The sequence below is a fragment of the Anolis sagrei genome, chromosome 2 (assembly GCF_037176765.1).
Source record: "Anolis sagrei isolate rAnoSag1 chromosome 2, rAnoSag1.mat, whole genome shotgun sequence".
NCBI lineage: Eukaryota > Metazoa > Chordata > Lepidosauria > Squamata > Dactyloidae > Anolis > Anolis sagrei.
This window is the reverse complement of record NC_090022.1, coordinates 72,553,100-72,575,999: the sequence shown is the minus strand read 5'-3', so window position 1 is coordinate 72,575,999 and position 22,900 is coordinate 72,553,100. Positions and strand designations below refer to the sequence as shown.

At 42.9% G+C, this 22,900-nt stretch overlaps 1 protein-coding gene across 3 annotated transcripts in view; it reads right to left on the bottom strand.

Moving 5' to 3' along the window:
• Window positions 1-22,900, bottom strand: part of CACNA2D2 (calcium voltage-gated channel auxiliary subunit alpha2delta 2) — an 809,616-nt gene that overhangs the window by 145,068 nt on the left and 641,648 nt on the right. For all 3 annotated transcript variants that reach the window (XM_067463620.1, XM_060765787.2, XM_060765788.2), the window contains exons 7-8: window positions 7,397-7,528; window positions 5,993-6,050 (exon numbers count right to left, since the gene is read on the bottom strand). In XM_067463620.1, the coding sequence (XP_067319721.1) occupies window positions 5,993-6,050; window positions 7,397-7,528 (190 nt within the window). The remainder of the gene's footprint in view (window positions 1-5,992; window positions 6,051-7,396; window positions 7,529-22,900) is intronic.

Here is a 22,900-nt window from a genome sequence, read left to right as displayed (position 1 = left end):
GCATGGCAGGCTCCACCCACATTCCTCCCAGAGTGGGGTGGGCGCTTCTTCCACCACTACGGGGAGGAAAGGGTTGCTTGGATAGCTCTATGGAGCTACCCACACTTTCCTCCCCCTTTTGCCATGTGATGGCAGAAAGGGCACCAGGGCAACATGCATTGTTACCCTTTCTGCCATCTGATGGGAAAGAGTGCCAATGTACCCTTTCCTGTCACCACCATGTGATGAGGGGAGGAGGAGGGTGCGTGGGGTGCCGTGAGCCGCCCTGCACGGCTTCCTTTTAGCAGCGCAATGACATGGCCCAAAGGGCCCGCATGTGAAGGGCCCGCATATGAGCAGTGTAATGAGCTACTCTTTTTCTAATAATAATAATAATAATAATAATAATAATAATAATATATTTATATCCCACCCCCTCTTCAAGCAAGACTTGAGGTGGCTTACAGGAAATAAAACACTGTGCAAAACCAAGGTAAATATAAATATAATACATAATACATAAACAGTAATCTTAAACATAACAGAAAATAAACACAGTATGAACCAATGTAAAACAACGTAATATATAAACGGTGGTATCAAAACCTAATAAACAACATAACTACAAAAATATTTTTGTAACAAATATAACACATTATTTTGCAAAAGTAACAACCATAAAATCATAGAGAGTTGGAAGAGACCTCAGGTGACATCCAGTCTAACCCACTGCCATGCAGGGATCAAGTCATTATCTAGCCAACATTTTATTAGCTTGTCTGCAAGATTATCATGCAGACAAGACCTTACTGAAATTGAGATGTGCTGCATCCACAGCATTCCCTTCATCTACCAAGCTTGTATCTCTATCAAAAAAAGGAGATAAGGTTAGACTGGCATGATTTGTTTTTAAGAAGCCTATGTTGATTTTAGTGAGCATGGCATTCCTTTTGAGCGCTTACAGATTGTCTGTTTAATGATCTCTTATAGACTCTTTCCTGATATTGATGTCAGGCTGACTATATAGTAATTGATTGGGTCCTCTTTTTTCATTTTTCAAAAATGTGAACAACATTTTTCCTCCTGTGCTCCTATCTGCAGGAAGTGTACAGGTGGACTGTACAATAAAACACTAGGAGCATCATTATTAACTGTCTTTGTGATGCCAATTGCATGGTTCCTTTGCTCAGGGCCCTTCCTCGCAGCCATATAACCCAGAATATTAAGGCAGACAATTGCACAATATCTGCTTTGAACTGGGTTATTTGAATCCTCATTGCCATATATCCCATTATCAAAGCAAATAATGTGGGATTTAATTCAGCTGTGTGGCCTCAGAAAGGCAAAGCTTACTTGGATTGTTACATTCACAAAGTGGTGTGAGACAAAAATTAAAGTTGGATATTTTTCATATGTATTCTAGTCAATTAAAACTGGCTCTTTGTACTCTTTTACTGATTTATCCAAGATGGTGATCTGGCTGGCTCAGGTTTCTTTCCTTTTTCAGGCACTCAGAATGCCGTTGGAAGGATCAGGCTGGATAGTATTTCAAGAACTAGTTTTCATTAGCCTTACCAATATCTTCTTTGGAATGGGGAGAAGTGGGAAGGGAATAGATTTAAAGATGCCACTATTAAAAAACCAAAATGAGAATTATTTACAGGCAAAGTGTTGGAGAACAAGATGTGCTTGCCCGCAATCTCTCTGCCAGTGGCCTGGGCTTCCAGCTCCACCACCCTGTCGCTGCATTAAAGCTCCTGCAGAATGGAAAAGATCAGACCCGCATCACACAGCCGAGAGAGCTTTATCCATCCTGCAGGCAGCCCTGTGGCGACTGTGCTTTGTTTGTCTCCAGATAAGCAGGGAACCTGAAGTTTAAAAGACAGACTTGAAACGAACTGCTGCTGTTTATGCACAAGAAGGCTATTAAAAAGGAGGGGGAAAGAGAGAGAAAGAAAAAAAACAGCCTTTGACTCAGATGTTTTTCCCTCTTTGTTGCCTAGCCAAGGCTTCCTGCTCAGGATGCCCCCTTCCTTCTCTCTCTCCATAGCTGGTAAATACCTGTTTGAGCGAGCAATGTGGCCTGTTGGGCAAAAGGAAAATGCAGGTAACAAAAGGAATGTCACTCATCTCATGGGGGGAGAAAAGAAAGACAAAGGTGTTTTGGACACCTGCAAAGTCAAGTGTGAGAAGAAGGGTTTTTACCTTGAGCCTAAAAGTGAATTATTCCAAAGCAAAGGCACCGTCATTTCCATTCCCCTGCACACGTTCTCTCTCTATCCTCTTATTTTCTGCCTCCCTCCCTCCCTCTTTCCCTAAGAAGCCAGACCTGTTCTGCTGATTTACAAGAGCTCCAAAATAAATGGAAGGAAATTAAATCCTAAGCACTCTGCACTTGCACAGCCATAATTAGTGCTGCCAAAACGAGCGCCTTTTACCTGGGCTAATCGTGACTGATTCAATCGTGCTTAACTTGGTGTGTGGCTAAATTGATGCTTGCAGGTTTTCCTTTAAATGCAGTCTGTCGGTGAGGAGTGCATTTATCTCTCTGTCCTTCTGGCTGTGTTACTTGAGAGCTATTTGAGGTTTTTAAAAATATTTTATTTCTCTTGCTCTCTCCCTCTCTGTCCTCAGCCCAAGCAGAGAGCCCTATCCCAGCTGTCTGCAAATAAGGACGAAATTTACAATAGCAACTTCAGTGGGGAAGGTGGAGGAGCTTGGAGGGGCCCTGCCCCGTTTATCTGTATCTAAGGTTACAATCTATCTATCTATCTAACACGCTTTCCCTCTCTTCTCGAGACACAAAAAGGGAGGGAGGGGGAGAAGCAGATGAGAGCAGCAGCTTGGATGCCCCTGCCTATGTTATTGTATCCATTTTCCAATGGCAACGATGTGTGAAATGAAAATTGGACAGAGCTGGCTGCTCACAGACCTGGAATTTCATACAGCCTAGATGGGGGAAGGAGGGAGCAGAGACACAGGGAAGCTGTTCGAAATGGGAGGGAACAGGAGAGCCTGCTAGATGGCTGCACGCACCCATGGCCCGGCTAAATCACGCACCGGTTTAATAGACCTTTGAAATGGTAATGCTGGGCGTACGGCGCCCATTTGCATTTTATTACACCAGAATGCGGCGCTTGTTGGTGGCAGTTGAGACAATCGACAGGAGGAGAAAACCTGAATGCACACAGGGAATTTCCACCCATGCCTTTAGCGAAGTCCTAACATCCTGTCTGCCATTTTATGAACATCACACAGTAGCTGGGCATAGGATAACAAGCTTTGGTGTGTGACACATTCTCTATTATGCTTGACAGTCATTCTGTCAGTCCTGCCGAATCACCATTCCTCAAGGTATGGTACATCTGTGAGCCTAGGACACAGGTAAACGGGTCTGTATAAATTGCTTATCTTTCCTCCAGTATCCTGTCCTACCTGTCCTCAAGTCAAAGATAGAAAAGATACTATGGGCCCTTCCACACAGCCATATAACCCAGAAGATCAAGGTGGATAATCCAAAAATATCTGTTTTGAACTGGGTTAACTGAGTCCACACTGCCATAAAATCCAGTTCAATGTGGATTTTATACAGCAGTGTGGAAGGGGCCTATGATTCAAATGGAATCCCTTTCTCACCTATCCCTGACATGAAGTTCTCCTCCTACAGCATTACCCAATGTTATTTTAGACCACTTCCTGCTTCAAAATCCTAAACAAACAAAACTCAGAAACACCATTTATGGATTTCCTGTTAAACCAGAGATTCTGATTTAATAAACCAAGATGACTCTGCATCAGGATCAAGTCAGATTTGTAAGCCATCTTTAAAAAGCAAAGGTGGTGTTCATTATTGTTTTTTTTCTGAGAGGAAGGTGCATTTAACTGCATCCCTGAGTTGTGAACAAATTGCTTTCTTTGTTCATATGAATGGAAAGGCAGATCTGTGACCTGCTTCTCACTAAATTATGGCTTATAAAACCAGAATTTCTGGCTTAATGTAACATTGGAACATGTCCAATCTATCATGTCCCATGATTCTAGAGGAAGGGTGCTAAAATACTCCAATCCTCTCAAAACAAGTGGGAAAGAGGCAGAAATTAACAAACTGGAAGAAATCTCTGGTTCTCTTTCTCCTTTCCAATTAATTTCAGGTGCAGCCCACTACTTTGGTGAAAAATTTCCTCTGTGTGCTTCACAATTGCCTAGTCTTGCGTAGCAGTTTCTTTTGAATTATACTTGCCTGACCTATGGGGATGAGAATCTCACAAGATCAACCTAAAATGATAACTACCCAAGTTTAAGAAATGCAAACACTGTAATAGGGGGTTTATATACCATCTACATTTTTTTTTGGAACCAGACCAAGGACAGATCAATAGGACTTCGCTTATTTCTAAGTGATGCATGGTTGCTTTCTTTAATGCATGACTTTAAGAGCTTGTTCAGATAATTCTTTATTTACTCTACACACACTTGTCACATTTGTTATGGGGGATATCACCTTTGGTAGATTCTATTGTGAGGCATAACTGTGCTTTTCTAGCACTCAAACTGCAATTACTGTATATACTCGAGTGTAAGCTGTTTTTCAACCCTTTTTTTAGGCTGAAAAAGTCTCCCTCGGCTTATACTCGAGTCAAGGTTATTTATTATTTTACTCTGTTGTTGTTGTTGTTATTATTATTATTATTTCATTTATTATTTTATTATATTTATTATTATTACATTTATCATTTTACTCTATTATTATACATTTATTATTTTACTGTATAATTGTTGTTATTGCTACATTCATTATTTTACTCTTTTTATTATTGTTCTTATTCCATTTATTATGTTACTCTCTTTATTATTATTGAAAGGATACATAAGCTCATTTACATTGAAGAAGGTAAATAATCATTTAATCAGAGTTGGATAGTCTTATCTTAAATTACCATTTTTGTAAATATTCAAAAATATATAAACTACTGATTCCTCAATTAATGTAATTTAATTGGTATCTATTTTTATTTTGCAATGTACCAGTAGCTGCTGCATTTCCCACCCTTGGCTTATACTCCAGTCAATCCATTTTCTCAGTTTTTTGTGGTAAAATTAGGTGCCTCGGCTTATATTCGGGTCGGCTTATACTCGAGTATATACGATATATATTTGTTGAAAAAAGCAATCCATTCCTTTCCAGGATAGTAATATCATTGTCAATGCAATGGCAACAGGTTCATGGACACTGTTTAGCACACCTGTATGATCTACTTTATGGATTTCTCTTTTATATTAATTGCTGTATCAAGAACTAATGTGCTAGAACAGAGTTTCTGCTTGGTATCTGCTCAGATTTGGTTCTAGAATATTTTGTGAACACCAAATCTTAAGTCCCATTATACACAGTGGCATAGTAACACGTGCTCCTTATATAAAACGGCAAAGGAAAGGTTTGTTTTTTCAAGCTATGGATACTTGAATCCATGGAGACAGAATCTGTGAACACAAAGGAGAAACTCTAACATCAGTTAGTACAGCAGTCTTTTTTTGGTATGGTTATCACCCCGGGTATTAGACTATGGAAGAATACTGTACTATTGGAAGTATCCTTCAGAAACTAACTAACCGATCATCAGCAATTGCATGCACAGAATCATAACAGTTGGAAGAAACCACAAGGCCATACAGTCCAAAAATCAAAACACTCCCTGAAAAATAACACACAATAGGTCCTTTAGGATGGTAAACAATGCAGCAAGGAAAGTTAACCAGGTCTCAACTGAATCCACCCACCATCGGTATAAATGATTTCCAAGGAAGTTGCTTCAAACTTTCCCATAGTTAAAATAAGAATACCACTGTAAAGAGAAAGTATGTGTAAGTGTTTGTGTGTGTATCTCTGAGGGTGTGTGTGTGTGTTTTACACAGGTCAATGGCCAGCAACTCTGAGGATAAGCTATGCAATTATTCCTATGCTATGCAACCTAATGTGCACCAGATCCCATGGGCTTCTTTACTCTGCACTTACCAAGGTCTTCGTCGGACGTCATATAGGTCAATCTTATTAGGTGCCCTCCAAGGGGTGGCTGTAAAGAGAAGAATTAATAAACCTATTACTGTTCTTGCAAATAGAGAAGGTGTTGACATTAGAAGATTTGATAGGTGTAGAAGGGACAAAGCAAAGGTTAGATAGGGAGATCCTCCAGCTATAGTACAGGCAAATGTGTTGCTTCTCTGGAAAGTTTTATTAGAAAATGAGACTGGACCAGCAATGACAAATTGGCAGGGATGCTACAGAACGGAAGGGAACAGAAGTGCAGTTGCTTCAGAACCCAGGTGATGGATTATGCCATATGACCACTTGTTTTCCTTGACAGCATTCTGGCCTTAGATTCTGGGGGAAATTGTTATAAACAGTTGTATGGACCACGTTCCTGTATTAAGTATACAGGAGTAATGGATGTGTTTAACTTTCTTTCAAATATAATTTTTAATTTCGAAAGTTTTTTTTGCAGATTATATTTTCCCACAAATACACTCCTTTGTTTCTTTCCCCAGGAAAGTCATGCCTATTTGGCTTGTTTTTCTAACACAATACAATAAGATTTTTAAAATCTAGTGTTAAGAAAGGGAATGATAAATACACTAGTGTTATGACAAATTTTCTTGAGGCTTATTTTTATAATTTCACAATACAACCAACACCAACCAACACTTTGAACTCTCTTACCCTTGGTTATAATTGGGTCTTCTTAATAATTAATCCCAACTGAATAATAATTAATCCCAACTGAATACCACCTAGAGAAGATGGCTCTGCATCAGGATCAAAGCAACAATCGCATTGAGGATTATTCTGCCCTTTGTTTGTGGAGCTCAGAGCAACATTCTTAAGTTAAGTAGGGAAAGAATTGCTTGCCCATAGTTGTGGGAATTGTACTCAAGGTTTCACTTATATGGATCTGGCAAAATATATCCTATTTAGGAATTTTGAAGGTGCTCCAAGCAATTTAATGGCATATTTCCACTGGGAGTTACTATGGAGTCATCCTGGAAGATTTAATACATTCCCAGATTGGATACCACTCTAGAGCAATTCTATAACTTTTGACAGAAGTCATTCATTATGTATGGTTGTTTTGCCTTTTGTTTTATGTAGATTTAGGTATAGGTATAGATGTGGGGTGGTGACGGCCGACAGGGAGTTCTGGCGTGGGCTGGTCACTGAGGTCAAGAAGTCGGAAGTGACTGAACGAATGAAGAATAACATAGATATGAAAACATCCAGTCTCATTATTGCCAATTCCAAAGAATCCTGGTCCAATCTGTATTATATTAGGTACCCCGTTATATTCTACATTATAGAATGTAAATAAATTGCTCACATTTAAAATAGTATATTTTTGCTCAATTACTTTTGCATGGAACAAACCTGGGTAGAAGCGGGTAACGCCTGTGGCACTTCCGAAGACCTGCCACAGCAATGATGGGTCTTCTTTCCGGTTTTCAACAAATACATCTTCCAAGGCTTCAGTCCAGTTTAGCTCATTGAGGATGACAGTGGCTGCAAAAGGCAGAGGGGGGCAAAGTTGAATGTATGGAGGTCTTGGAGATGAAAAAGTAAAAGTGGTCATTTTCTGCCATTTAAAAAATTCATGACAAAATACAAAGGGGACCGAAGTGTTGAACTCTTAATTCTAATTGACAACAGTCCACATTTTTGATGCGCTCAATGATATTGGATTGATCACTGCAAAGGGCTTCCCAGGGAACGTATCTGTTGTCTTCCTGACCATTCCTGAACTTACATCATTTGTATCTTATTTTCCTGGTTAACAACAGTAATATATACAACAAAAAGCTCTATAGTTAACAATATAAAATCATCTAAAAATCATAATTTTAAAAATAATTGAAACACAGAGTGCAAACAATATCAGAAAAGTGCTGTCTATTGGTAGAAGACCAACAACAACCGCTGTGAGTCGCCTTCGGGCTTGAGATACAGCGGTATATAAGCAAAGTAAATAAATAAATAAATAAATACTAATATTATTATCATGATAATAAACCCATTAAAATAATCTATCATTGTGCTTATATGACCAAAATACCTAGAGGATTTTTGCAGTAGTGAGAAATGATTAATTACACCTGGAACAGTGTCTAGTGGTATACTGGGAGCATAAAGTCAGAGTGGGGTATTGATCTAAGCATTAGAAGAGACGTAGGCTCCAAATCTCAGCAAAACAGAGTCACCTTACATAAGAACATAACAACAACACAGCCAATGAATAGGGGATACATGTGATATACATAATAGCACAAAGAAGTATCTAAAAGAAAGCTGTCTGTCTTTTCACTATACACAATACAAATCTATGTAGAAAATGTTTTGAGACAAATATAAGAATCAGTTCTAGAATGGCTCATAGCCGCAACCTTCTCCGAATATATTGGACAGCAATTTCCATCATTGTTTGATGGCACCAGCTTGGGGAAGGCTGGCCAACATAATTAGATTAGTTGTGCAAAATTACCCTACTTTGACCTTATGTAGTGTTTTATATAAATAGAGAAATGAATAGGGTCGCTACGTGTGACTTGCACCAATTATTACAATTATGAACTCTGTTCTACCACCCATGATGGAATATTACCTTTGGGCTCTACCTTTAAATCTTGTGAGAGTACAGGTACAGTTTTGTTGTGCGAGTGTCAAGGCATCCTGTGGTTTTACAGCCAGCCACAGAGACACCCAACTCTTGACTGCATTAAAATTTCATTTGAAGTTAAAATACTATTAAAGGCTTCTGAAGAATATGAGTTAGCACACCATGAAGTGCATTTGTCCCTCTGGCCACCCAGAGCCGATGCAAAATAAATTGCCTGCTCCCCCTTTAGAAGCCATGATCACTCCCCCCCCCCCCATAAACCTATTCCATGTGGCACCAAATGAGAGAGAGAGTGAGTGCGCGCCTAGTGAGTCCCATTCAGCATTCACAGTGGCCCCTGCGTCTAATGCAAAAGCAATTAAGATGCCGGCAAACAGAGGTTTTAAATTATTCAGCTATTAAGGAAAGTCATAAGCTCAGAGCTGCCTGACTGTGATTAATCAGCTGGGGCCAAGATTTAAAGTATATGTGGAAGAACAGGCATTTGGTTACTTGTCGCTGCCAGCTTGTTCATTCTTTCTGTTTTTCTTTTTCTAAAAAAAGCTTCTCCCCTCTCATCTCTCCTCCCCTTCCCCTAAGAGCCTCAAATAACAGTGCTCAAGGGGGAAATCCTGTTGAGAAATTCCTGGAAAGCTGCTGCCTCAAATGAAGGAGAGGGCACGGTGGGGTGTGTATGTCAAATTTTATTTTTGGGCCTAGGTATGGCATTTGTTGGGTCTAGGTTTCAACAGTGATCCTCCTTCTTGTCCATTTTTCCATATTCATTCTATGAAGATTTATTATTTATTTATTTATTTACATCACTTATATCCCGCCCATATCAGCCCGCAGGAGAACTGCAGTGGAGAATTGCAGAGCTTCCTTAGAATAGCCCAGAAATCCATCTGACAGGTTTTGTAAGAGAACTTTAACCATCCTATTGTCAATGGTAGAGGCTCCTTCTTTGGAAACTTTTGAAAAGAGGCTGGATGGCCATATGTCAGGGGTGATTTTTAATGCAATATTCCTGCTTCTTGGCTGGGGTTTGGACTGGATGGCCCATGAGATCTCTTCCAACTCTATGATTCTATGATTCTATGATTCTATGAATATAAATAGAATATAGAGGCAGGTACATAGGCAGGTTGAAGGTATCAAAGAGAAATATGCCGAAGTGATGCCCAAGATTATGAACACAAGATATGATTCTGCGCCTTTGTTAACTCAATAGTACTAGATCTTCCATCCCAGCTCTCTTTCCAAATGCTCACAGTGCAGACAAAATAACTCTTTCCTGGCATCCTGTTAACAACACTATTATGCTTGAGCTATTATGTGTGCAAACTCTGGCCCGATTTCCTCGATGTCCTTATGCATCTATATCAGTCTTTCCCCCTGGCTTTCCTAGAAGCTGACTATGTTTCATTTCTGAGATTGCAAAGGCACCTCTTTGCATGCACAGATGAAATCACACTCTCCCCACAGAACAGTGAAAGGATTTGACCTTCTCTCTTCAGTGCTTTTGAAATGACACAGAAGAGATTTCACAAAGCTTCCAAACCAATGTTCACATAAAACATGGAAATTCTCCTTAGACTACTCATGATCTGGTATGTGATGATCTCTGGGTGTGCACAACCATGGCAAGCTGTCCAATTCAACAATAGCTTGGAAATGGGACTTTAAATCAGAATGGCAGAGCCACACACACAGTGTTAGGAGAATGGGATAAGTTGGAAAGCATCTCTTTATGTAAGGCTGGGATAAGTGGTTCTTTCACAAATCTCAAATGCAGGCGCAACTAAGGAAAGAAGCCATTAAATCTAATGCTTAAAGTGGGAAGTCTCCTTATATGAATCCTCTCTATGGAGTCAATATGCTATCTCATTTAGATCCTCCCCTCTCATTAAGTAAAACAAAAAGCACATACAAGACTGCAGCTTGTTTTTTTTAGGTTTAGCTAATTTGCTTATGATGAAATTTGTTAACAGTTTCGTTATTTCTTTCAAAATAATTGTACAATTATAGGTTTGTGAGTCATTCAAGAGACTCCCATGTAGAACAGAAAAGCAGCACAGAAAAGTTCATGATATATAAATGATCAAAACTTTCCAAACTGAAGACCAAATCCATCTAATCTCATACAACATGAATTAATCTGCAGCTAAATCAGAAGGTTTTTTTTAGGGGGGGGGGAGGGACTTTTGGGGTACTATAACTCCCAGAATCCTTCAATCATCATGGTCATAGAGAAAATCTAATACATAAAGTCCAAAAAAACATTATTTCCAAGGTCAGAGACAAATACAATGGTTGATTGGCTGATTGGTTATTTTATAAGCCCACTGTTATGCACAAATCAGAACAAGGCAGCAACAACAAGATTCTCTTGTCTAGAGTCATGCTAGATTAAGTATTACTACTCACACCAAGACATGGTAGCTTTGGGAAAACAGAGGCCTTTTCCACACGGCTGAATAAAACACCACATTTTCTGCTTTGAATTGGAATATATGGCAGTGTAGACTCAGTTCAAAGCTGACATTGTGGGATCTTCTGCCTTGATATTCTGGGTTATATGGCTGTGTGGAAGGGGCCTGAGTGGATAGGAAACACTCTGCACCAAGGCATCATTTCTAAGTAATAAGAGCTGTGGATTTTTAATACACCAATATATATCTTACTGAAGCAGATGGTACAAAAGAGTTCATTCAAAAGATGCTGACCTCACAGGCTGAGAGTGTAACCAAATCAACAATAAAACACCTTCTAAACAAAACAAAACAAAAGCTGCCTGGATCACAACAAGTAATGACAATGCTCTTGGGGCCAGGCACTTTCAAATGTCAGTGCTGTCAAGAGGACGGATTTATAGAGAGGGTGATGGCTGCGTGATACAATTCTTGTGCCCATCAAAAAAACTTGGTAGTTTGCTGTAGGAGTTTTAAGTGCATGGGGTTGCAAGCATTTACATGCAGTATGTAGCTTTACTCCATCAGCCTCCTTGAGAATTTGACACCTGGGTAACTACCATGGACTTTATAGATTCCTCTTCTGCTTCCTTCCACTTGCTTTTCAGTGTTGCTGTTGCAAAGAACAGTTCTTTGCTACACTTCTGACTGCATATCCATAGGAGGTATGCTGGCATTGTGTGTGCACCAAAGAACCCACATACCTTTGGGCTGAAGGCACCATCTTTCCTTACAGGATGCCATGTTCATTCTTACTCAAAAACATGAAAACCATGTTTCTTTAGCTGTGGATTGGCCTTATGCAGCTGAAACAAATGACATGATATTGCACTATGTACTTTGAGAAAGGCTGCATGATCTTTGGTATATATTTAGCTCTTTTGGAAATTTCTCCTGCAGCAATCTCTCTTCTCTTGAATTCTGTTATCCTTATTGCCCTTTGATCAAATCCCCAAAGAAGCAACATAGATCACATACTTGGCCTGCTGACAAATGAATCACATCACTTTTTAAAAAAACAAAAACAAAAACCCCAAACAAACCTATTTTTCTTTTGATCATGATGACAATCACCACATGTTTCAAGGCAGGTAGTGAGGTTGAGTATTTCTGTTGTCATATTTAATATCATGTTTGAGTTAGATTTTTGGTGGAAATGCTTGCAGGTAGAGTGTAGTGCTTTGTTGCTGTTTAGTCAAAAGATATATATATATATATATATATATATATATATATATATATATGTCAGGACTCGGTTTCCTGGCCTTGGATGTTGGCGCAAAAAACCGGATTCCTGACATGGAGAACTGATAAGGAATTGCAGCTGGTGGCCTTGGGAGGGGCCGTTGGTGGTTTGGCGGGGAATATTGCGCGGGATCTTTGTCAGGCGGGAAGAGGGGATTCGAATGTGGGGGAGGGTATATAAGGGTTGACTTGCGTCTGTGTGCCAATCCTGGCTTTCATTGTGTATATGCATCCAGTAGTAAAAATTTCCTGTTTGATCACGGATTGGCGTCCTGTGTCATTTCTGGGAGCAGCTGCTGTGAGCTTACATTAAGCCAGGATTCTTCGGTGCCATCCCACGGCTGTGGTGAGGTACCCCTATGCAACGGGAGGAAGATCCAACGGAGGGGGGAGAACCAGCCTCCCCTTTCGAAAATGCAGAAGAGGAGCTGGAGAGAGTGAATGCCTTGGCTTCATCGACTGCATATGCCCAGCCCAACGGAGTCACACAGAGGCGAGTGAAGGGGCCAGGGGCAGCAACGAGAGAAAGCAGTGGGCTAGAGTTTCCCTCCCCGCAGAGATTGGATTTCCTGGAGGAAAAGATGGCATCAATGGAGACCACCCTCGCAATGATGTCAAAGGTGATGGAGAAGCTGATCCCCCTGTTAGAGGAACCACCACCCCGAGGGGAATCGATATGGAGTGCAGGGGAGAGGAGTGACCGGGGACCCGGGGCACGTCCTAAAACACAGACGAGCTGGAGGGCTGCTGCGGAGAGCGATGAGGAGGAGGAACGACCCCGGGGACTGGCGCCCCAGCAGACGTTCCTGATGCCCCCGGCCGGAGCCGGGCGCGGCACAGGGCGTCAGGAATTGCCCCCGGAGCAGAGAGGGCTCCAGGGAGGGCCACCGCGAGCGGAGATCCGGGAGAGGCAGCTCCTTCCATACCAACCTAGGAGGGAAGAGCTGAGGATCGAGTTCGGAGGAGAAGCCGGGAACCTCGCATACTTCCTGACTATGGTGAGAGGATATCTAGAAGATAACGCCCTTACCTTCGGATCGGAAGCAAGCAGGGTGCGAGCAGTGGGCGCAACACTGAGAGGGGGAGCAGCGGAGTGGTACGTCCAGCTCCACGCCAGGCACGACCCATGTTTGGGATCGACAAGGCGATTCCTGGCTGCGATGGAGGCGCGCTTCAGGGATCCGCTCGAGAGGGTCCGAGCGAGGGAAAAGCTGCAGACGATAACCCAAGGACATCGTTCCGTATCCGAGTACGTGGAGGAATTCCGGTTGAGGGCAGAAAAGGTCCCAGAGTGGTCCAACACCACCAAAGTCCAGATCTTCAAAGAGGGCCTGCGGAAGGAAATCTTGACCTGGGCGCTTCATCGCGACGACCCGGAGGACATAGGCGGATGGATTGAGCTGGCCGGCCGCATCGAGACGACCTTGGCACAGGTCAAGAGGCATCAAGGAGCGGCGCCGCAGCAGACGAGAGCAAGGGAGGAGAGTCGGAGAACGGAGAGAGGCACGGTCGGAAAAGCCCCAACCGGAGGGCCCAAGGAGCAGAGAGGCGGTTGTTATGTATGCGGTCGCCTGGGCCATCGGGCTGCCGAATGCAGACAAAGGAAAGGGGGAGAGTCCCATTTCCCAAAGTTCAAACCGGCTGCAGGGAAGAGAGCGGAGGAGAGCCCCCCTTCTAGGGCCCCAGTGGGAGATCTGGTGAGTCACAGCCCAGGAATGCTAGTATTCCCGATCAGGCTAGAAGGGGAGGGGAAGTGGGCCAGCTGCAAAGCTCTCATGGATTGCGGCTGCTCAAGAAACATTATGGCCCCAGAGTTAGCAGACGAACTGAAATGTGAGAAAACCCCCTTGCAGAGCCCCATAGCCTTCTCGCAGCTAGATGGATCAGTGGCGGCTGGGGCCCCGGCACGGTTTGAAGTGGGAGAAGTGAGATGTAAAGTGGGGAGCTGGGAAGGCAGCATAACCTTTGTCGTATCCCCTATGGCTACTTACAATGTAATACTGGGGATGCCATGGTTAAAGGAAGCCAACCCACAGATCAATTGGAGGGAAGGCAGCATAACATTCCAGAGCGAAGAAGGGGGAAAATGTTGCAAGGGGGAAGAAAACATGACGGGTGGGGTGCAGGAAATTCCCCCTGAATACAGAGACTTTGAGGATGTATTTGACGAAAAGGAGGCGGACCAGCTTCCCCCTCCTAGGAGGGTCGAAGTAAAGATTGAACTCAATGAGGATGCTAAGTTGCCTAGGAGTAAATTGTACCCCATGTCGGTCAAGGAGATGGAGGAACTGAGAAAATATATTGAAAAAAAACTTGGCCCGAGGGTTTATAAGGCCATCCGAGTCACCCTTGGGAGCCCCAGTGCTGTTTAGGCACAAAAAGGACGGTTCGTTGAGACTGTGCGTGGACTATAGGGGGCTGAATGCAGTGAGTACCACCAACAACTACCCCATGCCACTAACCAAGGACTTGCTATCGCGGTTGTCAGAAGCAAGGGTGTTCACGAAAATTGACTTGATCGAGGCCTATCACAAGTTGCGCATAAGGCCTGAGGACAGATGGAAAACGGCGTTTGCCTGTGCGCTCGGCCATTTTGAATATTTAATTTGTCCGTTTGGACTCAAAGGCTCTGGATCAGCATTTATGCAAATGATTAATGAGGTGCTACACCCATTATTGTATCGCGGGGTGTTTTGTTTTGTGGATGATGTAATTGTATTTACCCGGGATAGACGATCTCATGTCAAATTGGTGAGAGAGGTGCTCCAGAAATTGAGGGAGGCAAAATTGTTTGCAAAGCTATCAAAATGTGAGTTCAATAAGGAACAGATAGACTTCCTGGGGTACCGGATATCCAAGGGAGGGATAGCAATGGATCCGGCAAAGGTGGAGGATGTCAGGGGGTGGAGCCCTCCCCAAACGCGCAAACAGTTGCAATCATTCCTCGGATTTGCAAATTTCTACCGGGGGTTCATAGAGGACTTTGCGCAGATAACATTGCCCTTAACCGAACTGCTCAAAACGAAGGGGAAGGGGGAAACGGTGAAAGTGCGGTCCCCGGGAGCGAAGCTAAATTGGTCTGCAGAGTGCCAAAAAGCTTTTGAAGAACTAAAACGCAGGTTCACTGAGGAACCAGTGTTAATCCACCCCGATTTGACCAAACCATTCATAATCCATTGTGATGCATCAGATTGGGCTTACGGGGCGGCCCTGATGCAAAGGGACCCAGAAGGGAGGTTGAAACCCTGCGGGTTCATCTCAAAAAAGTTCAGCGAAACCGAACGGAACTGGCCGGTGTGGGAGAAGGAGGCTCTGTCAGTGGTGAGGGCTCTAGAAACGTGGAGACACCTATTAGAGGGAAGCGGCATCCCCTTTGAAGTGTGGACCGACCATAAAAACTTACAATACCTCACCTCACCCAGGCAATTGTCAGCAAAGCAAATAAGATGGGCTCAGTATTTCAGTAGATTTGATTTTAAGCTGCGTTTCCAAAAGGGGAAACAGAATGTGGTTGCAGACACATTGTCGAGAATGCCGGAGGATGAAGGGAGGGGGCGAAGCCCGAAGGGGAGCATATTCTCAGAACGGCAGTGGGGCATGGCAGTGCAAACACGAGCGCAAACGGAACGCAGCCAGAGGCTGGTGGGGGTTGAGAGCAAAGACGGAGGATGGGAGGAGGAGATAAGGCAGGCATGCAGGGAGGATGAGTGGCTGGAAAGAAATAAGGAAAAGGTGGAATGGAAGGATGGGTTGGGATTTGTACATAGAAAGTTATACATCCCAGGCAACCTGAGGGAAAAAATGATGGTCAGATGCCACGGCAATAAGGGAGCGGGACACTGGGGAGTAACGAAAACCCTAAAAATGTTGGCACGTCAGTGTTGGTGGCCAGGGATGAGGAATGACACCAAAATGTATGTATCCCGGTGCAATGCGTGTGCACAGAGTAAGGCAACCCCACAAAAACCCACGGGGTTACTGCAAAAGGTGGCAGAACCATCACAACCGTGGAGAGTGATTGCTATGGACTTTGTGGGCGAACTCCCAATTAGCCGAGGTCAACGTTACATATGGACGGTAATGGATCTGTTTTCAAAGCAAGCGCATTTCATAGCGCTGCCCAAATTACCATCTGCAGAGAAATTGGCTGAGCTATTCATCAAACACATCTATCGGTTGCATGGTTGTCCAGACCAGGTGATTAGTGACCGAGGGGTACAATTTACGGCCCGGTTCTGGGAAGAGTTCATGCAGTTGATGGGGGTGGAACGGACCCTGAGTTCAGCGTTCCATCCCATGACCAATGGGGGGGTCGAACGCACGCAACAGACCTTGGGGCTGTTCCTAAGGACATACACAAACCAATGCCAAACCGATTGGGCCGATTTACTTCCGTTTGCAGAAATTGCGTATAATGGAGCCTGTCATGCATCCACAGGGAAATCCCCCTTTGAAATAGTGTACGGCATGGAAGTGACCCCTTTACCCAAACTGCCGAGTTGGGGGGAAGAGCTGGAGGGGAAGGAAGGATGGCCAGACAAAATGAAGGCGAACTGGGAGGAGGTGGCAAAATCACTACGAGAGGCCCAACGAAAATACAAACTGTTTGCAGATCGAAAGAGGAGGGAAGGTGATAAGTTGGAGGAGGGGGATTTAGTGTGGCTGAGCACAAAAAACCTCAAGCTAAATACCCCCTCTCGGAAATTGTCTCCCAAATATATTGGTCCCTTCAGAATTTCTAGCAAAATAAATGAAGTGACATATACTCTGAAACTCCCTAAGGCATTGGGGAAGATACACCCGACATTTCATTGTAATTTGCTAAAGAAATACCAAGGCCCGCTAGACACAGAAGGGACATAATGGTGACGTATGTTTCCCTTCCAGGAAGAAGAAGAGGTGGAGGGGGACATTATGTCAGGACTCGGTTTCCTGGCCTTGGATGTTGGCGCAAAAAACCGGATTCCTGACATGGAGAACTGATAAGGAATTGCAGCTGGTGGCCTTGGGAGGGGCCGTTGGTGGTTTGGCGGGGAATATTGCGCGGGATCTTTGTCAGGCGGGAAGAGGGGATTCGAATGTGGGGGAGGGTATATAAGGGTTGACTTGCGTCTGTGTGCCAATCCTGGCTTTCATTGTGTATATGCATCCAGTAGTAAAAATTTCCTGTTTGATCACGGATTGGCGTCCTGTGTCATTTCTGGGAGCAGCTGCTGTGAGCTTACATATATATATATATATATATATATATATATATATATATATATAAACCCTGCAAGGCAGAATCTTTGAAATACATGACTATTCAGGCTTAACTCAAATTTGATGAGCTATGGAAATTCCACCCAATGCAAGTATTATGCCAAGAGGTCAAGGAAGGAGATCTTGGGGAAATTGCTTTGGGAGACTACAATTCTGATCATGACTCTACTGGCCAGGATTATTCTGAGAATTGTAGTCCAAAAAGTCATTTCTCCAAGCACTTGGCTTCCACATTCAGCCTGCAAGCCAATAGTCAAATAGCACAAAGTTAGGTCCAGATGGTTCTCTCTACTATCAGTCACATAGTGACTAAAACCAAACTACCAAGCTGCTGGAACCCATGGTACAAGTTAAACCCCCGCCCCCCCGAGAAATGGCTGCTTTTTGTGGATTTGACTGGTCCAAGGCTATATAGCCTGAAATGAGAGTAGAAGGAGTAGCAAAGGATGGACAAACCAGCTCCGATTAGAGTACCCAAGATTGTGAGATAAACCTAATGGGCCACTCATTGGTTTTACAGTCCTTAAGAACATAGATAATCTGAATTGCCCTTGCAATATATTTGGTACCAGAGATATCACAGAACTAGAACTATTGCCACCAAAGTGAAGGGACTGCTTTTGCTGGAAGATGCTGTGCAGTGAGTAGCAGTGTTTGCCTCTTGAGTGTTCCTTGTGAAATCTATGATGGTTCCTTTGGGATGGAGTTGTGTAGGCCACAGAAGCTTTTTTGGATGCCCAAATTAGACTACTGCTTCAAGTGTGTTAGAAAATGCTATATCGTTACCGATGTTAAAGTGATAGTCAACACTGAGTGTTCCCAGCTTTGATATGCAGACTGGGAAAGAGGTATAATCTTGCCCTTCATCTCAAGCAGTGACATTTCATAGGGAAGTCAACCCGGTAAGGCTGGAAGATCTCACAGTTACCTTGATATTGCAGTCTAATAAGAAGCAGAAATGTTGATCTGTATCCCTGCAAAAGAGAAAGCTCTAGTGTAGGGATGAGAATCAAGTGATTCTCCAGATGTTGTAGATCTACAACCTTCAACAATACTAATCATTGGACATTCTGGATAAAACTCCTTAGGGTTGCCATCCATCTGGAAGGCTACAATATTTCCATAGCTCTTCTAGCAGTATATATGTAATAGCACTGTTATTTTAACTTCTGTTTATCTGGATTCTTGAATATCTGTTTTGGGTGTGGAAAGATGAATAATATCATTTATGCACTTTATTTTCTGCATGGAGACTACTTACAGTATAATACTGATTGATTTTTTTTTAAAGAGGCACTTATTGGTCAAGACACTCCATAGGGGTTGTATAGCATAAATCTTTGCATGTTTAGTTAAACATGGATGGTTATGCAGTTCTTGTGTTGAATGGTAATGTAATGTGTTGTGTTGCAATGAAATGTGCCAACAGTGCACACTTAAGTGAACAACTATTTATTTATCTATCATGTCAGAAGTGAATTGAAGATACAGTTATAATGTATAGAAAAACCACAAACAAAGTTAAGAACTTGGCATTATACTACATTTCCTTTGACCAGAAGCTGGCCACTTCAAGTGTCTCTGGTGTCACTGTAAGAAGGTCCTCCGTTATGGATATTGCAGGGCTCAGAATGCATTTTAGGGTCTGTGGTTTGCTCTTCTCAACATTCGAATGTCATGGACTCCACTTTGTAGCCCCATTTCTTAAGGTTAGCTTTGCATCTCATGTTACCAGAGCAGTCTGTTCAGCACCTTCCAAGTTGCCCAGTCTTCTATGTGCCTTGGGGGTGGGGGAGTTTCTCATCTGGTATCAGCCACTAATTGAGGTTACAGATTTTAATCTGCCACTTTTGGACTCTTGCTTGCTGAGGTGTTCCTGTGAGTATCTCTGTAGATCTTAGGAAGCTATTTCTTGATTTAAGGCATTGGTTTGCTGGCTGATATCTGAACAGAGGATGGGCCTTGGTCCTTTCATTATAGGTTGCTACTTCCCGACGGATGTCAGGTGGTGCAATACTAGCTAAACAGTAGGGCATAGACATCCTGTGATAATGTGGCGTGTCTCATTAAGAGTCACAACCACTGTTTTAACATGGGGAGATGTATTCCACACTGGGCATGGGTATTCAGCAGCAGAGTAGCAAAGTGCAATGGCAGATTTCTTCCCTGTGTCTGGTTGTGATCCTCATGTTGTACAAGTCAGCTTTTGTATGATATTATTTCTAGCACCCACTTCTTGCTTGATATTCAAGCAGTGCTTCTTATAAGTCTGAGCACGGTCCAGAGTAACTCCCAGGTATTTTGGTGTGGTGCAGTGCTCCAGTGGGATTCCTTCCCAGTTGCACAACTGAAGAGGCAGCATGTGCACATTGCACATGTAGCTTTGCTTCTATGAACTAGAATGTAATGTAGATGCTTGATGCTGAACCAGGTATGTGTAATCATTTCTGTAGCAGACTCTATACAGTAGACGACATCAGAGGGATCTGACAAAGATAAGTCACAGTTGATGGGAAATTTACTCTGTACAAGACTCCCTTTTACATGATTGGGATTTGTAAGAAGTGTATTGCAGCTCCCTGGAGTATTTGGCTTCAAGTCTACAGAGCACCTTTAATAATAAGTGAAATCTTCTGCAGGGGCAAAGAGTCTTTGAAAAGAGCCTTAGTGCATCTTGTGCTGCATTTTCAAATATGTGTGGTCTTTGTGCTTCTTTGTAGAGTTTTGCCTATGGGCAGGATTAGATGATAAACCTGTTAATATTAGGTTACCGACACTACACTGTCAGGCACTTTTGAAAACTCCTACAAATAAATAACATCCTTCCAGAGGCACATTTCTTCCATGTAGAATAGACATTCTTGTAACGGTTACTATTTAATTCTAATGCTAATTTATCTGTTTTCTACATTCTGAACAATTTTTTTTACCTGTTCAGGGACTGATCTGAATTCTTATCTTGAATAACACTTTTCACTTCCAATATTAGCAGACTACTGCTGTATTTCAAGTGCGGAGAATTAGCCATCGCCATCCCTGAAATGGTAAATCTAGATAACCTGCCAAAGGGTATTCCTAATCAGGAATCTGACCCTATTCCATTGACCAAAGATAACAGTTTTGCAACCTATAGAGCCTTATTTGAAGGATTGCATGAAGGGAATTCAGACAAAATAGAAGCACAAAGCACTTTCCAGAATTACCTTGCTCTGTTCCATTTGCCCTTCTCCTTGGAGAATTGCCTCATTCCAATAAAAATGAGAAAATGTATGGGGAGTGTGACCCATATCCTCCTTGAGGGCAGACGTGTCATTGTTCAGATGGTGTCAAGCATATACCCTATCAATGAGCAGAATACTTAAAAGGAACTCTAAGGCTGCATCTACACTGTGAAATGTATGCAGTTTGACAGCACTTTAACTGCCATGGCTCAATAATATGGAATCATATGAATTGTAGTTTTACACAGCCTTTAGCATTCTCTGCCAGAGTGCTGGTGCCGTACCAAACTACAAATTCCAGGATTCCATAGCATTGAGCCATAGCAGTTATATATCTTCACAACTATCCACAATACCCTCTGCCTGACATTTGAACACTCTCATTCAGAGATTGCAGATAACCTCATCATGTCTATGGACTGCTATATAGCTTCCCACCCATACTCCTGATTCCTCCAGTAGTACAGTGAATAGGGGCATACTGGCAGATAAGACTACTTTTCAAGAAAGCCCAAGATTTCTTCTGTTGATGAATTGTAAGAAATTACTGGTAAGTTTAATGAAGTTCTAAACCCAACAGCCAAGGAGAGCAGCTGTTCTGTTGGGATGGTGCACAATTTACCCCCTCTGTGTCATCTGTCACTTCATGGGAGCACCTGGCTGTCATGGGTTCCTGTACACCATCAAAATAGGATGGAGTATGGACAAAGGGGCAAGCACATTGGCAAAAGTGTTTGTCTGGCTATTGCTCCCACACCAGGCAACTAGATAGGAGCAAAAGTTAAATGAAATGGATGTTGGGTCTGATCCAACTCAGCTCTTCTTATCATGTCCTTCTCCCTGAAGGAGGACAAATTCAGCACTTACCAATCAACCAACTGAACATGACTCCTTTTCTACCGTATAATCTCCTCTTCTTTCTCTAAATCACTGGAGTAAAGAACAGTTCTCTCCTGCTGACAAATTAATCCCATCTCATCATGGTGTGACTGAGTGCATTTCCATTTGTCCACTGCACATTTGATTTGTTTTGCAACCACAAGCCTTTGATTTCTGCATATGACAGGCTCTGCATGTGTGTGTGCATACTCTTTCTCTTTCTCTCATGTTTGAATAATGTCTGAAGTAGGTGAAGTTTAAGAGGAAAAAAGTTGAATATTCAAAAAGAAGAAACCCCTCCACCTTTTATGGGTTTGATTTTTGTGGATTTGATTAAAATGGGCTCTTGAGGGATCTTGAGACTTTCAGGTGTGGCGATGATCACTTTCCGGCAGACCCTGACCACAGAGTTGCACAGAGAGACCTAGATGGGAGGAATTTAGTGTGCTAGGATACTTTCATCCCAACTATTGGAAAGAGCCCCGCACCAGCCATCACACAATGTGCAGAGGTCCTGTCCCCAACTGGCGTGAAAGCATCACTGGATGCTTTTCCCACAACATGGGAAGCCTCCATGTTGTGCTGGCTCCAAGGGAGCTCCAGTGGAGCCAGCCTGGGGTCTCATCAAGAGGGTGACACCCTCTGTGATGAGGAAAGCATTGCTGAGAGGGAGCTGCACGTGTGGGGACAGATTCGCCCTGCTGCCCTTCCCCTTTCTCAATGAAGGCTTTGTGTTGAGCCCCCTAGTGAGATGGTCTCTCTGAACACCCCCCCCCCCATATTTTTTTCACACTGTGGGTGTGGGCAATATATGTATAGAGAAAAGATCCCTCACTGTTAGGCTCTTGGAAACAGGACTGGGAGGGGAGGACGTTTGCCTACTTCCTAGCATTGAATATATAAAATGAATAAATAACAGGTAGGATGCCAAGGCTCCCAAGCAGGGGAGGGGAAGCATCCTGTTATGGGATAAACTGCACTCTCTAGCAGCCACATGGGAAAATGATGTTGACAGTTGTTAAGGTTTGGACCTGACCATCCAATGGAGAACATATCTGTTAAAGGAAGCTCCAAGAAATGTGTTGGTATCTAGCCTATAATGAAGAGAATTGTGCAAGGAGTTAACTATGTAGCAGCTCTCCAAATGCCTCTTAGAGGACTGTTGGTGGCTAGGGCAGCAGATGCAGCAGTATTTTGGAGTGAG